Source organism: Phoca vitulina, unplaced genomic scaffold (genome assembly GCF_004348235.1).
Source record: "Phoca vitulina isolate PV1807 unplaced genomic scaffold, GSC_HSeal_1.0 scaffold8, whole genome shotgun sequence".
Taxonomy (NCBI): domain Eukaryota; kingdom Metazoa; phylum Chordata; class Mammalia; order Carnivora; family Phocidae; genus Phoca; species Phoca vitulina.
Window position 1 is genome coordinate 16214763 of NW_022589711.1, and position 19022 is coordinate 16233784.

Here is a 19022-nt window from a genome sequence, read left to right on the forward strand (position 1 = left end):
ATTATAAGAACATATTATGAGCAACTATATGCCAGCAAATTAGATAATCTGGAAGAAATGGATGCATTCCTAGAGATGTACAAACTACCAAAACTGAACCAAGAAGACATAGAAAACCTGAACAGACCTATAACCACTAAGGAAATTGAAGCAGTCATCAAAAATCTCCCAAAAAAGAAAAGCCCAGGGCCAGATGGCTTCCCAGGGGAATTCTTCCAAACATTTAAAGAAGAATTAATACGTATTCTTCTGAAACTGTTCCAAAAAATAGAAATGGAAAGAAAACTTCCAAACTCATTTCATGAGGCCACCATTACCTTGATCCCAAAATCAGACAAAGACCCCATGAAAAAAGAGAATTACAGACCAATATCCCTGATGAACATGGATGCAAAAATTCTCATCAAAATACTAGCCAGTAGGATCCAACAGTACATTAAAAGGATTATTCACCAAGACCAAGTGGGATTTATTCTTGGGCTGCAAGGTTGGTTCAACATCTGCAAATCAATCGTTGTGATACAACGCATTAATAAAAGAAAGAACAAGAACCATATGATCCTCTCAATAGATGCAGAAAAAGCATTTGACAAAGTACATCATCTTCTCTTGATTAAACTCTTCAGAGTATAAGGATAGAGGGTACATACCTCAATATCATAAAATCCATCTATGAAAAACCCACAGCAAATATCATTCTCAATGGGGAAAAACTCAGAGCTTCCCCCTAAGGTCAGGAACACGGCAGGGATGCCCACTATCACCACTGCTATTCAACATAGTACTAGAAGTCCTAGCCACAGCAATCAGACACCAAAAAAATAAAAGGCATCCAAATTGGCAAAGAAGAAGTCAGGCTCTCATTCTTTGCGGATGATTTGATACTTTATGTGGAAAATCCCAAAGACTCCACCCCAAAACTGCTAGAACTCATACAGGAATTCAGTAAAGTGGCAGGATATAAAATCAATGCACAGAAATCAGTGGCAATCGTATACACCAACAACAAGACAGACGAAAGAGAAATGAAGGAGTCGATCCCATTTACAATTGCACCCAAAACCATAAGATACCTAGGAATAAATCTAACCAAAGAGGCAGAGAATCTGTACTCAGAAAACTAGAAAATATTCATGAAAGAAATTGAGGAAGACACAAAGAAATGGAAAAATGTTCCAAGCTCATGGATTGGAAGAACAAATACTGTGAAGATGTCAATGCTACCTAGAGCAATCTACACATTTAATGCAATCCCTATCAAAATACCATCCACTTTTTTCAAAGAAATGGAACAAATAATCCTAAAATTTGTATGGAACCAGAAAAGACCCAAAATAGCCAGAGGAATGTTGAAAAAGAAAAGCAAAGCTGGCAGCATCACAATTCCAGACTTCAAGCTCTATTACAAAGCTGTCATCATCAAGACAGTATGGTACTGGCACAAAAACAGACACATAGATCAATGGAACAGAATAGAGAGCCCAGAAATGGACCCTCAACTCTATGGTCAACTAATCTTCGACAAAGCAGCAAAGAATGTCCAATGGAAAAAAGACAGTCTCTTCAACAAATGGTGTTGGGAAAATTGGACAGCCACATACAGAAGAATGAAACTGGACCATTTCCTTACATCACACACAAAAAGAGACTCAAAATGGTTGAAAGACCTAAATGTGAGACAGGAGTCCATCAAAATCCTAAAGGAGAACACAGGCAGCAACCTCTTCAACCTCAGCAGCAGCAATTTCTTCCTAGAAATATTGCCAAAGGCAAGGGAAGCAAGGGCAAAAATGAACTATTGGGACTTCATCAAGATAAAAGGCTTTTGCACAGCAAAGGAAACAGTCAACAAAACCAAAAGACAACCAACAGAATGGGAGAAGATATTTGCAAATGACATATCAGAAAAAGGGCTAATATCCAAAATCTATAAAGAACTTATTAAACTCAACACCCAGAGAACAAATAATCCGATCAAGAAATGGGCAGAAGACATGTAGAGACATTTTTCCAAATAAGACATCCAAATGGCCAACAGACACATGAAAAAATGCTCAGCATCGCTCGACATCAGGGAAATCCAAATCAAAACCTCAATGAGATACCACTTCACACCAGTCAGAATGGCTAAAATTAACAAGTCAGGAAATGACAGATGTCGGTGAGGATGCGGAGAAAGGGGAACCGTCCTACACTTTTGGTGGGAATGCAAGCTGGTGCAGCCACTCTGGAAAACAGTATGGAGGTTCCTCAGAAAGTTGAAGATAGAGCTACCCTACGACCCAGCAATTGCACTACTGGGTATTTACCCCAAAGATACAAATGTAGTGATCCGAAGGGGTACATGCACCCCAATTTTTATAGCAGCAATGTCCACAAGAGCCAAACTATGGAAAGAGCCAAGATGTCCATCGACAGAGGAATGGATAAATAAGATGTGGTGTGTGTATATATATATATATATATATATATATATATATATATACACAATGGAATATTATGCAGCCATCAAAAAGAATGAGATCTTGCCATTTGCAATGACGTGGTTGGAACTAGAGGGTATTATGCTAAGCAAAATAAATCAATCAGAGAAAGACAAGTATCATATGATCTCACTGATACGAGGAATTCTTAATCTCAGGAAACAAACTGAGGATTGCTGGTGGTGGGGTGTGGGAGGGATGGGGAGTCTGGGTGATAGACATTCGGGAGGGTATGTGCTGTGGTGAGCACTGTGAATTGTGTAAGACTGATGAATCACAGACCTGTACCTCTGAAACAAATAATACATTGTATGTTAAAAAAAATATCTATATAGTAGGAAGGGAAAAATGAAGGGGGGGGAATCGGAGGGGGAGATGAACCATGAGAGACTATGGACTCTGAAAAACAAACTGAGGGTTCTAGAGGGGAGGGGGTTGGGGGGATGCGTTAACCTGGTAATGGGGATTAAAGAGGGCATGTATTGAATGGAGCACTGGGTGTTATATACCAACAATGAATCATGGAACACTACATCAAAAACTAATGATGTAATGTATGGTGATTAACATAATAAAATAAAATTAAAAAAAAGAATTTTATCAGAAGTATTCTTGTGAGAAATATAGGAAATATTAGTAACATATCTAGGATAGCTACCATTCTTAACCCATGGTGGTAGGTACTATTAACTATTCTTATAATTTATAATTACAAAAGTATGTAAAATGTTTGAAGACAGATGTCCATGTTTCATTCATCCTTTCTTCCCTACAAACAGGTTTTGAGATGGGAATTTTTTGCAAGAATTTAATTAAAAGAGAACTATCAGTTTCTATAAGTTCATAAAACTTATTTTTTAGATTCCACATATAAGTATGATCATACAGTATTTGTCTTTTTCTGTCTCACTATTTCACTTAACCTAATGCCCTCAAGGTCCAGCCATGTTGTCTCAATTAGCAGATTTTCCTTTTTTCGATGGCTGAATAATATTGCATTATATTTGGAATATATTTTCTTTACCCATTCATCCATTGATGAACACTTAGTTTCTTTCCATGTGTTGGCTATTATAAACAAGGCTGCAGTGAACATGGGATACAGATATCTTTTTGAGATAGTGATTTTTTTTCCTTTGGATATTTATCCAAAAGTGGAATTGGTGGATCAGGTGGTAGTTCTATTTTTAATATTCTGAGGAACATCCATACTATTTTCCATACTTGATGCACCAATTTATATTTCTACCCACATTGTGTAAGGGTTCCCTTTTCTCCACATCTTCTCTAACACTTGTTATTTCTAGACTTTTTGATGATAGGCATTCTAACAGGTATGAGGTGATAGCACATTATGGTTTTGATTTGCATTTATCCAATGATGAGTGATGCTGAACATTTTTTCATGTAATTGTTAACCACTTGCATGTCTTCTTTGGAAGAATGTTTATTCAATTCCATTGCAAATTTTTTAATTAAGTTATTTTTTGCTACTCAGTTGTACAAGTTCTTTATGAATTTTGGATATTTACCCATTTAGCAGATATAAGATTTGGAAATATTTTCCACCTATTCTTTAAATTGCCTTTTCATTTTGTTAATGGTTTCCATTCTGTGCAGAAGCTTTTTAAATTTATTTTTATTTTATTTTATTTTTATTTTGTTTATTTTTTTCATAATCTCATTTTTTAAGTTTTTATTTAAATTCTAGTTACTTAACATTCAATGTTATATTAGTTTCAGGTGTACAGTATAGTGATTCAATACTTTCATACAGTACCGGGTGCTCATCACACAAGTACACTGCTTACTCCCCATTGCCTATTTCGTCCATCACCCCACCCACCTCTCCTTTAGTAACGTCAATTTATTCTCTATAGTTGAGTCTATTTCTTGATTTGCTTCCCTCTCTCTTTTTTTTCCCCTTTGTTCATTTGTTTTGTTTTCTAAATTCCACATATAAGTGAAATCAAATGGTATCCGTCTTCCTCTGACTGATTTATTTTGTTTAGCATAATACTCTCTAGCTCTATCCATGTCATTGCAAATGGCAAGATTTCATTATTTTTTACGGCTGAGTAGTATTCCATTGTATATATACACCACCTCTTCTTTATCCGTTCATCAATCAATGGACACTTGGGCTGTTTCCATAATTTGGCTATTGTAGATAATGCTGCTATAGACATAGGGGTACATGTGCAGATGCTTTTTAGTTTGACATAGTCCCAGTTGTTCAGGACTTAATTTCAAGCTTTAATCCATTTTGATTTGATTTTTGTGTAAGATAGAGATTCAGGATCCAGTTTCATTCTTTTGCATGTGGCTGTCTGGTGTCCCCAGCACTTATTGAAGAGACTGTCTTTTCTCCATTGTATATTCTTGCCACCTTTATAAAAAATTAATTGGCTATATATGTATGTGTTTATTTCTGGGCCCTCTACTTTGTTCCATTGACCTATATGTCTGTATTTATGCCAATATCACATTTTAATGACTATAGCTTTGTAATATAGTTTGAAAGCAGGAAATGTGATGCCTCTAGCTTTTTTCTTGTTTCTTAAGATTGCTTTCCTGTTCAGGGTTTATCATGGTTCCATAAAAATTTTAGGATTGTTCTATTTCTGTTAAAGATGCCATTGCAATTTTGATAGGGATTGCTTTGAATGTGTAAATCACTTTGCTAGTATGGACATTTAATATTAATTGTTCCAATCAATGAGTATGTATGTGTTCTCTTTAATTTTTTTCATCAGTGTCATAGTTTTTAGTGTATGGGTTTTCATCTTCTTAAATTTTTCCTAAATATTTTATTCTTTTTGGTGCAATTGTAAATGGGACTGTTTTCTTAATTTCTTTCTAATAGTTCATTGTTAATGTATAGAAATATAATTGATTTTGTATATTGATTTTGTATCCTGAAACTTTACTAAATTCATTTATTAGTTTTAACAGTTATTTGGTGAAGTCTTTAGGGTTTTCTTAATATTATGTCATCTGCAAATACAGGCAATTTTACTTCTTCCTTTCCTATTTGGATGCCTTTTATTTTTTTCCTGTTTAATCGCTCTGGCTAAGACTTCCAATATAATGTCGAGTGAAAGTGTCCAGATACAGGGGGTAGGGTAGTGGGAGAAATGGGTGAATGTAGTACAGATTACAAGTTACAAGATAAGTAAGTTCTGGGGATGTAATGTACAGCATGCTGACTATAAATAACAATATTGTATTGTTTATTTTAGTGTTGCTAAGAGAGCAGATCGTAAAAGTTTTCATCACAAGAAAAAATATATAACTATGTGAGGTGATGGATGTTAACTAAAGCTACTGTGATAATTATTTTGCAATATATACATTTATCAACTCATTCTGTTGTACCCTGCAGTGTTAGTTGTCAATCGTGTCTCGGGCGCCTGGGTGGCTCAGTTGGTTAAGCACTGCCTTCGGCTCAGGTCATGATCCTGGAGTCCCTGGATCGAGTCCCGCATCGGGCTCCCTGCTCAGCAGGGAGCCTGCTTCCCCCTCTGACCCTCCCCCCTCTCATGTGCTCTCTCTCTCATTCTCTCTGTCTCAAATAAATAAATAAAATCTTTAAAAAAAAAAAAAAAAATCGTGTCTCAATAAAACTAGGAGACTAAAAGAGAGAACTTTAAGGAAAAACCTGTAGGGGGTGAGAAAAGCAGGAAAGGTGAGGGGCAAAAGCTTCAGATGGTTTCAGGCAAAACTGTCACAGTGCAAAGGTATAATTCCAAGTACTTCTATAACAGGCTGCTCCAGTAGGCCCAAAGCCATCCTCTAGAAATAGCAGGTATGAGCAGTTCGCAGCAGGATCAAGGCCACAGGACTGCTATAAGGACTCAGCACATTACTTCCTTCATACATGTGTGTTTAGTTAAGCAGAATGGAATTAAATTATATTTGCAATATCTCCAAATCTCCTGAGTGAGAGCATGCTGGTTGTTGGTACCTTATAGACATTAGCATATGGATGTGCACAAAATGATTGCTAAATATTTATATATTGCTTGATTTATTTACTTCACATAATATGAAAACTTTCTTATTTTTCCTATCTATGTGCATATTTAAATCCAATAGGCCAGAACCTGTTTTGTGGACAAAGGACGGTGGAGAATTGCCAGATCCTGACCGAATGGTTGTGAGTGGTAGGGAGCTAAACATTCTTTTCCTGAACAAAACGGATAATGGTACATATCGATGTGAAGCCACAAACACCATTGGCCAAAGCAGCGCAGAGTATGTTCTCATTGTACACGGTGAGTACTTTTTTCACATCATTATATGTGGAAAAAATAAATGACCTGAAAAATTTTAAATTTATCTTTAGAATAATAAACAACATTTTAAACAGGTTTTCTTTTTCTTTCAGAAGGACTTTTCATAAAAGATTCCCAGTTACTATGTTCCAAGTCAAACTAATAAAATAAAATTACAACATACACTAAAAATAAAAATTATTTTTGTAAAAGGTTTTCTTTATTACAAATATATGTGTGTTGGTAGTGACTAGTAAATAATAATGGTTTTCTTTAAATTTTGCAAATCAATGCTTTTAGTTATAAATCACAATCATGAAAGCTATATTTACCTTAAATTAGTTTTGGTTGTAATATCATAAAAATATACTTTATTATCACTATAACTGGTTTCACAAAGAATGATAGCATGTTACTGAGATGCAGCAAAGGCAGGTGTACAATATTAATAACTGCATTAATTTCTTATGAACAATGATTTTAAACAGTCACAGACATTTTTTCTTCACTGCACTAATCTCACAATTGGAGTAAATATAACAAAAATGGCAAAATAAATAAATAAATAAATAACAGTACCTAAGACTGAGACAATCTCTGTTTTTCCAAACCTCCAAAAGCCACAATTGTTGCTCATGTTATAGCTTTAATATATTGTTAGATAGAGATGAACTTTTATGAGATTGATAAATAATGCAATAAAAAAATTAGGCAAGTTTCTTTACTGCAAGACTTCTCAGAGTTTATTAAATATGCCAGGGTATATTGTGAATTTCCAAGAAAAAGAAGCATTAGAGAATGTAAGATATTCCTCATATTTCACCATGAAAACCTTTTCTAAGACTAGTATTATGTTTACACAATATTACAGTATTCTGAATGAGTGCTATATAAAACATGATGCTGTAATAAATCGAGTGTATCTTAAAAATCGTGAAGAGAGTATATTTGATGTCTTTCCCATGAATCTAATTATAAAATGTGATAAGAAGCATGAATTAGTTCTGTACCTTTCCAAAGAAGAGTTTGGGGGGGGTGGGTAAAGTCTAATTCTTTGTGAAGAGATTTTATTTTAGGGAAAAAAATTAATACAGTTTGTGTTTTTTCCTCCGGTATTTATTTTGTTATGATACAGGACAAAATTGGAGAAAAAGAATATATTAAATCAATACACAGCTTTCCTATTCTCAAATTACTTTAGTGTATGCAGTCTCTCAATTCTTAACACCACTTTACTGTTGAAGGCAAATGAAGGCTTGCAGTAAATAGACTGCCCACCCATATAAACTCCTTGAAGATAGAGCTGAAAGATTAATTTCTAGCATCCTATGAACTGTGCAGATTACAACTTTTAGAAAAGATCAGCCTAATCCAGTTAAATTCATAAATTGGAACTAAATGTGTTAAAACCCTGTAGACACTCCCTGCCAGGCTTCCTGCCAGAGAGGGTCTAACAAGTCCTGGGCATGCCAAGAAGATAAGTTAGATCCTTGGAGCAGGACCCAGGAGTAGACTTCAGTTCATGCTGACCTGTGTGTGTCATCATGCAGTCATAGAAGTGAAGTCTGATTCGCTCTGAGCTTTCTAAGTGCTTCTCACTAACCGTTGTGGGGAAACTGGGGACATTTTATATAACATGTCACATTGTATCGAAAGCAATGTGACATAAAAATATAAAGAATTAGAAGGGAAGTGATAGAAAAAATAATATACTTTAGATGAAATGTATGCCATTCATTTTTTTTTTTTTTTAAGTAATTCAAGTGGAGCAAATGCTTATGTTTTCCCAGTGTTTGCAAGCTAGCCAACAGCATGATTTCCTAAATAGCCAAGCTACCTTTAGGTATTTGGCAGTTGACATATTTCTAATAAATACTTCTCTAACCACTTTGTAAGAAGTCATTTTTGGCTTTGCTTTTTGAACTACAATTCATCAAAAGCACCCCATAGATTAATGTTATTCATGCTGCTAGATAAATGCTGTGAAGTTCAACAGTAGTTTACCTAGGATTATTGACACAAGTAATGAGAGGCTCGATGAAACAGTGAAACCATATTACACTGTGTTTAAAAAGGGCTCCAATTGGGTTCATTACAAAATAAAGGTTTTTTCCCCCTTTGCACACAGGGTATAATGTTTCATTAGTCACTGGTTGTATAAATATAAAAAGCTATTCTCTTCTGTTAATGGTTTGGCTGTTTCAAAACCCTACTAAATGATGAAATTTGAGTGGCATTTCGATCTATAATGAATGCTGTATGCATTTTGGAATGGAGTGATAAGTGATCATTTGTGAGAACTTTACCCTTTTATCTTTTACACCAAGGTTGATTTTACATTAGCTGTGATAATTTAATATAGCTCTAGCACAGAAGGGCCTTTCCTGAGCCGAGACTCTGTCTTTGGCTCTACCACAGTTGCCTATGTTCTATTGATTCTTAACTTGATGGAGGTCTGAGCACTTTCCTGTGAAATCATCTGCTATCTAGATGCCATCCTAAATGGTTAGATTTTATTCTTTGGGTGTCAATGGAAGTACATTATTTAAATGTTATCACATTTAATTGTTAACAGCACTGACATTATGTGTTGTGGACACTGGAGAGTTTTTCTCCCCCCTCCTAATTACACATTTACAAATTTCAGCTTTAGAACTACAGATGGTAATTTGAAACTGCCAGTCTAAAATTCACCCGCAGTGAAAGGTCTAACAAAATTTAGCATACAAATACTTGTAGGATAAAGTATTATACTTATGAAATATTTGTGCTGTGCAAGTTCTATCAGAAAAGAAAGTGGCATTTTTCATTAACAAGCTCAGAAATGGAAAAAGTTATCTGTTGAATTGGTAGACTTAGTTATATATACACTATTAATCCATGTGAGCAGAATAGTTTTTTTTTTATTTAAATTCAATTAGCCAACATATAGTACATCATTAGTTTCAGATGTAGAGTTCAGTTATTCATCACTTGCATATAACACCCAGTGCTCATCACATCACGAGCCCTCCTTAATGCCTGTCACCCAGTTACCCCATCCCCCACCCAACTCCCCTCCAGCAACCCTCAGTTTGTTTCCTAGAGTTAAAAGAGTCTTTCATGGTTTGTCTCCCATTTTTTTGCTTCTGCATAAAAATATTGAAGTCATTCTCATATTTTTATTGCTATCATGCTATTTATTTTTTTAGAAGGGCTGATTATTTCCATGTTAATGGTGTTTAAACATACTATTCCATTGCTGTTTTATTATTTGGAGAACCCAGATCAAGAGAAAAATTCATTCATTCAACAAATAAATATTTAGCACTTAACTACCAAATACTAAAGCACTCTAGGAGCAAAGGTGAATAGAACTCAAGTTTAAAATTTAACATGGAAGATAAGGTAAGCATTCAAGTAGTTATAATACCAAAATAAAAGAACTAGAGGAGGATGGACATACAATCCTGTAGCTGTTCAGAGTCTTTGAGAGTGTGATCCAAGTGTCAATAATTAAAAAAAAAAAATAGTAGCACAGCACTTCTGAATTGTTCAAAGACAAATAGTGTACATCATAAATGGAAGTAGCCATCACAGTGCCAAGTGCATACATGTGCAGTAAATCAGATTATTATTATTATTATATTACTAGTAGCCTTAAGATACCAAAGGAAATCTCAATCCAATCTCAGTCTCTGGTGAAAACCTTACCCAAGAGTTGCATACAATTTAGTGACCAGAGTCTTCCCTGAATGGTACTCAGAGCATAAATTAGGTTATGTCTATTAAAGAATGAGACAATTGTAAATTCTTGCTAACTACACAACAGAGGATATCTTAAAAACTTAATAGTATGGCAAATTAGTTACATAGAGAGTACAGGATAAAAGTTATAATTACTCAGAGTGCCTGGGTGGCTCAGTCGTTAAATGTCTGTCTTCAGCTCAGGTCATGATCCCGGGGTCCTGGGATCAAGGCCCACATCGGGCTCCCTGCTCGGAGCCTACTTCTCCCTCTCCCACTCCCCCTGCTTGTTTTCCCTCTCTCGCTATCTCTCTCTCTGTCAAATAAATAAATAAATAAATAAATAAATAAATAAATAAATAATAAAATCTTTAAAAATTTTAAAAATTATAATTATTCTTATTTCTCTAATGTAGCATCAAGTTCAGAGGGTTTGAAGATAAAATATCTTCTCTCCAAGCAAAGACTTCCCAGATACACATCTTCCAGTATAGGGAACATAGCACATACCTTTCCATCACACAAGGAGTAGCTGCAGAGAATTATAGATGACCTTAGGCTAATCTTATTTTGTGGATAGAAGCAACACAAGTTCTAATATTTATTTGTCATCAACTGGTGCAAAATATATGTTCTTTTGAAAGTGTCAGAAACATATAGCACCTGGGAAGTTTTGAGAAAGAATATGAGAGTGAGAAACACAAATCAGTACATTTCCTCCAAATCTTAAATTTTTTCTTTCTCCGCACTCCCAGTGCCTTTTACCTGCCTTCATACTCATCCTAGAGAAATTTGTAACCACTCCTCAAAATACAAATGGAAGTAGAACAGAGATGCTGGGACTCCTTAGTATCACCTGCACGCTCAAAACCCTCCCCAGGATTTGGGAAGAAATACAGCAATACAAGTAGAAGAAATGAGTAGCATATTTTTTCTTCCATCAGTAGTGGCACTAACAGTGGGAGGTCCAGATCATAGGAGAGAGTTCCAGAGAGTCAGATGAGAATTTCAGTGGAGAACCCACTCCACTCAGAACCAGACTCAGGGTTGTCTCAGATGGTCATAACAGAGTAGAGATGCACTCTTCTGGAAAGGTTTGCATGACATTTCCCATCTCTCTTCAAACATATCCTTCCTATTACCATAATAACCCTTATATGCAATTTAAAATTATTTTGCCACTGCTATAATATTCCTTTACTTCATTGTTTTTTTACTTATGTGAATAAGCTTTTGTAACAATTCATTACTTGTTCATTCTCTTAACTTTTCTAGTTTTAAATAAAAATACCCACTACATACCCTAGCATATTTTTACTTTTATGTGTACATATTTTGCTTTTCCAGCAAATGTTATCTTAATGACATAAAAATGAGTAAAATTCTCCATAATTCTCTAGTATTATCATAGTAGAAAGTAAAAAACAGTAAAAAGGTTCATGTTCCTGACAGTCACTGACTTGATATCTCTAAAATATCACTTGACAGTTATGGTTTGTTTTATTTGTTTGATCATGTATCTATTGAAATGAATACTGATGAAAAATATGATATTGCTTTTTTTTTTTTTATGTTTCCAGGATAATTTACCTCAGAAGTAACACAAACACACAGACACACACACACACACAATATATATAGGATCCATCACATTTTATTGTTAGTTAATAAGAACCATTATAAAAAGAGTGTTTTAGATTTTTAATAGTAAGAGGGAATATTACTGCTAGAAATACCTGTGTGTTTTAGTCTAGTGAAAGGTATCAGGCTATTAAATATGCCTTTTCAGCTTTTAAAAATCAATACAACTACTATTTTCATTTCACTCTGCTTTTATTGTAAATAATAAATATCAAAAATACTCAGAGAGATGGGCATACACACAGATATTGCAGACTTCTGCATCAAGCCAAGCACCTCACTTTGTTGCACATTTAGACATATATCTTTTTCAGAGACTATACATACGTGCAGACTCGCTTTCAATCTTCAGTGCTGATTTTCCCTTTCACTTGATTTGTTTACTGTGAGAGAGAGGCAAATTGAGTCATGGAGGGTGGACTTTCACTTAAGCAAACATCTCCTTCAAATATTTCACTAGGGTGTAGGATATAAATTCAGTTGCTTTAGGGTTATTGGTACCTGATCCTAAATTTAGCAAAATAATTAATGCATGTACAGGTGAATGGGGTAATAATTATGAAACAGATTGGGAATATCATGAACTAATATGCTAAACTTATTTTTAAACTTATCTTACCATAGAACTGAGCAAATACAATTATAATACATATATTTCTAGTCTTACAGTATATGTTACACATATTCATGTCATGATTATCAGTGATTTGAAAACTATTGAGAAGGCTCATCACATGAAAAGGCAAAATGCACTTCAATGCTTCCTAGTGAATATGTAGCTAGACTAAAAAGTTGGCAGTAACATGTACATTTCCTATTACATTTATGTAGCAATGAAATGTTTAGAAACAATGAGAGGCTACATGATTTTTTTTTTTCCCTCTTAGTTGTAATGTTAGGCAAGGTGATACAGATCACTGTGGAACCACTGTGGAACCAAAGATTCCACTGTGGAATCTTTGGGCTCATATGGGTGGGTGGGCAGTGAGAAAGAGAAGCCTGGATTATGGACAGATGCACAACCCAGTAAACATTAAAAAGAGATTCAGCTAAAATCTGTTCCCTCACACGGAAACAGACCTACCAGTTGGTAAATTAATTCTATGTACTCATAATGAGCATTTTTCCTTTGGAGAAGCTTTCTTTAGAAGCATAGATGGGAAAATACACAGGGAAGGAAGAAAAGGAGAGAAAAGACATCCATATGGAGCAACAAACAATGCGCTAGTAGAAGAGCCCTATGGTTGCTGCTCTCATCTGTGGTGGAGAGTTTGCAGACAGTAAACTAGTTGGACGATTCTTAAAACTGTAACTACTTTAATCGTTGAGATAAAGCATATCATTTCTGGATGTGAATAAAATAGGGAGAGCTGTGATGCCTGTGGGAAAGGCATACCTCTGACTTTCTATGGTACCTCCATGGAGCACGGGCTAAACCGTCCATGGGGAAAACCCTCATTCCTGCCTGGATGGAGAAGAGTCCACCACCTAACAATTTTAGCACCTTAACTATCTTTTCTTGTGCTATTTATACATAATCTTTTCTATCAGTTGCAGTAAGGTAAACAGAAAAAAAGAATCCATGACACTCAGTCTTTCTAGATTTTTTATGTGGGAATAAGGCTAGGTCGTAGCTTTACAAGGATGTATAAAGCTCTTCTACTCAAGCGTATGAGCATTAATTGACTCATTTGTTAGAGAATTGAAGAATTATTCAAGTCCATGGGGGGGAATTTAGGCATTTGTTTATAGAAATAATGGCACACCCAACTAGAAGATACAGATCTTTCATAAAACACGCTTTGTAACTTCTCAACACTGTAGCTTTTACTAACATTGTAACAGCACATCATGTGCTTATTGCAGAATCTAAGAACTGTCCTAACTCCTCTTTACCTTTTCTCCAATTCATCAGTAAGTTCTGTTGACACTTTTTCCAAACCGTGTGTTCAGTATGTGCACTTCTTTTTTTTTTTTTTTTAAAGATTTTATTTATTTATTTGAGAGAGAGAATGAGATAGAGAGAGCATGAGAGGGGGCAGGGTCAGAGGGAGAAGCAGACTCCCTGTTCAGCAGGGAGCCCGATGCGGGACTCGATCCCGGGACTCCAGATTCATGACCTGAGCCGAAGGCAGTCACTTAACCAACTGAGCCACCCAGGCGCCCGAGTATGTGCACTTCTCTCCTTTATTCTCTCTAGCCTAGACTAGAGAGACTTCCATGTCTATGATCTCTTTCCCACACAGCTGTAGTATATAAATGTTTTAAATACATATTCCTTCATATCTTTCCCCTATTTAAATTTTTCCAAAGGCATTTCATCACACTTAGCGTAAAACCCAAATCCGATTAGCCTCGTTTACTAACCCTGCCTGATATGCCCCTACCTGCATTTGTGACATCTCATCAGTCTCTACCCAACCACATCTGTTTCCCTGGTCCTCCTTCAACTCCTCTAAGACATCAAGCCCATTCTCTCTTTAGGAAGCTTGCCTCTTCCAGAATGCTTGTCCAGGAAGTACAAGGTATTCTGTCACGAATGCGGGTATTTGCAAGAATGATTTCTTATCATTCACATCTTGATTAAATGAATCTTCTGAGAGAGACCATTTTTGTCCACTCCAATCTAAAATGGCCCCAATCGGGGCGCCTGGGTGGCTCAGTTGGTTAAGCGACTGCCTTCGGCTCAGGTCATGATCCCAGGGTCCTGGGATCGAGTCCCACATCGGGCTCCCGGCTCAGCGGGGAGCCTGCTTCTCCCTCTGACCCTCTCCTCTCTCATGCTGTTTCTCTCTCGCTCGCTCTCTAATAAATAAATAAATAAAATCTTTAAAAAAATAAATAAAAAAATTAATAAAAAAAAATAAATAAAATGGCCCCAATCATGCATCACTTAATTTTAATTCTCTGCAAGTCATTTATCATTATTTGGTATTTTAGTTCTATATTTGTATATGTGATTTTATAAATGTGTATATATACATATATGTATGCATTTATGTTTATATATGTATATTATATGTATGTATCTGTACATGTGAATATATTCTGTATCCACCCAGTAGATTATAATTTTCTTGAAAGCAGAGATCTTATGAGTCTCATTCATCTCTGTATCTCTAGCTCTTAGAACAGTATCTTCTAAATAGTAAGCAATCAATAAATATTTCTTCAATGATTATAAATTTCTTTGTCCCTCTTTGTATATCTCTGTCTTTGTCTCTCTCTCCCTCTCTTTTCAGCAGAATAAACTTTAGTAAAATAATATATATGTATATACATACATACATACATAAACACTCATATCCACATATATTCATATATGTGTGTGTCTGTGTGTATACTGCCCTTCTGAGCAAAATTAGGGAAACTGATATTCAATCTTTGGTCACCAAGGTCAAGACCTTTGGGTTTCATCTCATATTTGGTAAAGAAATAATATATAGAGATATATTTATTTGGCATTCCGTATGTAAATGGTGCCTTATACAGTTAAGCAGTGCACAAAATGGACAACTGTGTATAGAAGAATTAATATCTTCAATAGAAATCCTAGAAATTCCACATATGACTGAAACCATACGTTGTATATAAGAAATAGCGCAGAGGATCATAGGGGAAGGGAGGGAACACTGAATGGGAAGAAATCAGAGAGGGAGAAAAACCATGAGAGGCTCTTGACCCTGGGAAACAAACTGAGGGTTGCTGGAGGGGAAGTGGGTGAGGGGATGGGGTAACTGGGTGATGGGCATTAAGGAGGGCATATGATGTGATGAGCACTGGGTGTTATACACAACTGATGAATCATTGAACACTACATCAGAAACTAATGATGTACTATATGTTGGCTAATTGAATTTAAATTAAAAAAAAATGAAAGGAAAAAAAGCAACCCTAGAAATTAGAAGATTTATGCAATTGACTTCACACGTCTGTTAATTTTTTTTTGCAAAATTCTATGATTATTGCTTACTAAAAATTGAATTTGTTCTTTGGAAGTCTATAATATCACTTATAAAGATAATATTTATTTCTGGCCAAATATATATATTTTTTTCTGAAAATCATATCACAATGCTATACTACCTAATATTTCATTATTTCAGGAAATCTTTCTTAAGTATCTACTATATACAAGTGCTTGGCCAAGCACTGCGGATCCTGTAAGAGATAAATAAACACTCCCTATTATGCCTCGACTTCTTAGTAAAAATTAAAAAGTGAAAAGTTTTCACTCCTGTGCTTCACCATGATGCAACTTCAGAGATGTTTTCAGGGTCCCTTCATTATTTGGAATATTCCAAGAGACATATTCAGGAGAATATGAAGTTCCATGGTTAGAAATGTTTTACTTTGGTAAAATATTCACTTTCTTATTGAGAGCATATTTTAAATGTCAATAACTTGGGGAAGGTTATCAGTTTGTATAACTAAATCCCAGGGGAGAACCAGTTGATTTAATAATCTGTTGTAAGGTTAGGAAAGACCTTGCTTTGTGTGAGAACTCTGAACATTAGAGATGTGGGTCAGTATCTGGATTTCTCAATCAGTACTTTTCTACTAGATCACGCGTCTCCTACGTGTATTCATATTTGCTTTGAGTTTTTCTTTAACCAGTGACAGAACTATTCTCCCAAACAAAACTTTTATCCTCACAGAACTTAAAGTATTTGACCATATCATCTGATTTACTTTCTGGCAAAGTACTTTTAAGAAAGAGCTCATCGCATTGAAGTAGGTAGAGCTTAAATAATGTAGGATCCTCCACTTGGAAGGATTTTTCTTTTCCTACTTTAAATTTTACTTCACTTTTGTCAGTTTGGAATATGAAGGGATATTTTAAAAGAAAAAAATGCATCCATTTTTTTCCAAACAGGCTGATTTTATTCATAAACTTTTCTTGTAATTACATGGAACTGTTGGTTACCGCCTACAGTTTAAAATTGCAGTACTTTTCATTTTTTAAAAGCAGCCTTTTTTTTTTTTTTATTATTGCATGAGGATTCCATTTAGTATGTGAAGCCAGTGGAAGCTATCAGAGGGATGAAAAGGGGATTCATTCAAATCTAATTTTGAGAAGGGTTCCTTTTTATGAAGCAGATGAGGTTACCATATGGCTCTTGAGGAGGAAGCATGCACCGGCAAGTTGAGGCCTTGTCAGCCTGGTGGTTGTCATTTAAGTAAGAGCCTTGGTGCTGTTATCCGTTCTTATGCTATAATCCAAATAGGCTGCTACATGTAGCTGAACATAATGGGAACAGATAAATGTCCTTCTCTGCACAGGTAAAAAAGCCAATACAGTACATTTTTCCTCTTACAATTGCTTCCAATGGCAGTGCAATTATCAGTACGAAGGTTAAGGATGCCCTATTATTTCTTAAGGTTAGGAGATGTGAATAGCTTCTTTTGAAAAGACACTTCTTACCTTAATACTTCTAATATATGTTGAGTTCTGACCCGTCTGTATCTCCACTAATCATCCTTGGTTTGGACTCACTCTTGATTACCCCTGGACCACCCTGGGGAGTTAGTGACATAAAGCAGAAAGAAAGTAGACATATGGAGTCCAGACTAAATGGTAGCAATTTTTCTCCCTATTGAACACTAGTCCTTGGAGAGAAACAAGCAGCTTGGGCTTCTGGGACTCTTTAGACTTAATTTTGCTTAGAAAATCCATTCTGAATGGGCCAGAATGCTGTTTTTAAAAAGAGAAACTGCCAGGAAACAAAACAGGTTGACAAGTTAGAAATTATTGTGCACTGCATTTGTAGAGAACAGAACATACCTTTAACCTGAAAAGCGCGTTATTGGAAAATAGGTGCTACACCATTCTTCAATTTATTGTATACAGTGCTTGTTGGAACCTGATTTCATTTTAACAAGGTTATACAGGATCTGCTGTGCTCTAATAAGCTCCAGTAACAAAATGTGGTTGCATTTTTTTTTTAATTCCTTCATTAAGATGTGATTAAAAAGGGCACTTTTCTATTATTTGAATGGGATGATATGATTTAGAGCTCGAACACTTTTAAAAACATTGAAAACCCACATTCAGAATATAAGATTCTTCAGTGTGCTGCATTTTAATTTTTTAAATAATCATTTAGACTTGAAGACTCTTAGCAGAAATTTCTAAAAAACCATCTCAGACATGGTAATAGGAAGGAGGGGAGATTTTTTTTTTTTTTTTTGCACAAATTAACCATGAATAAGGCTCAATTACTGATTCATGTTATTAAAAATGATACTATTCCCTATCTACTGACGTCATTGTCATTACCACTGGTAAGAGCATTATTTATTAAGTCCCAGTCAAATTCAAAGCATAGAACTAGGTACCTGTAGGAAGCACAGAAGTGTATCATTATTCTGTTCTCTTTGTTATCTTATCATCTTGTTGGCTTGTGAAGAACATAAAATACAAACAATGCGTGTTAGTGCCAAATAAATGTTATAGCCTCCCTGTTTTCAACCACCAATTTCGTGAAAAGCTTTGGTATATATTATGGGTACTAAGTACTTTATTGTTAATAAGAGTTAGAATAATAGAATGTATTAATTGATTATGTAAATCAGAGAAATTTAAAAAATCTTACTATAGCATCACACATGTATTTTATTCTCAACTGGGAGAGAGAAATACGGACATGGAGCTAGTTAGAGGCGTGTAACTCTGGTTGTGCCCATGATGGTCGGCCACGAAGGTAAAGCATTGTTGGCATGGGGCTATTGGTAAGAAAGTGAGGGAAGCAGTACATAAACTCAAAAAAAAAAAAAAAAAGATGGATATTCAGAAAGAAGGGGAATCAGTTGATATTCATTTGTTTAAGGAAGTCTTCACAGAGCAGATCCAAATCAGGCTGAAACTTGGGAGTAGCATTTTATTGGTACATCA

General features: G+C 35.3%; 1 protein-coding gene across 3 annotated transcripts in view; it reads left to right on the plus strand.

Annotated features, from left to right (window-relative positions):
- CADM2 (cell adhesion molecule 2) overlaps window positions 1-19022 on the plus strand; it is a 1086523-nt gene that overhangs the window by 992471 nt on the left and 75030 nt on the right. For all 3 annotated transcript variants that reach the window (XM_032407371.1, XM_032407368.1, XM_032407369.1), the window contains one exon: window positions 6582-6760. In XM_032407371.1, the coding sequence (XP_032263262.1) occupies window positions 6582-6760 (179 nt within the window). The remainder of the gene's footprint in view (window positions 1-6581; window positions 6761-19022) is intronic.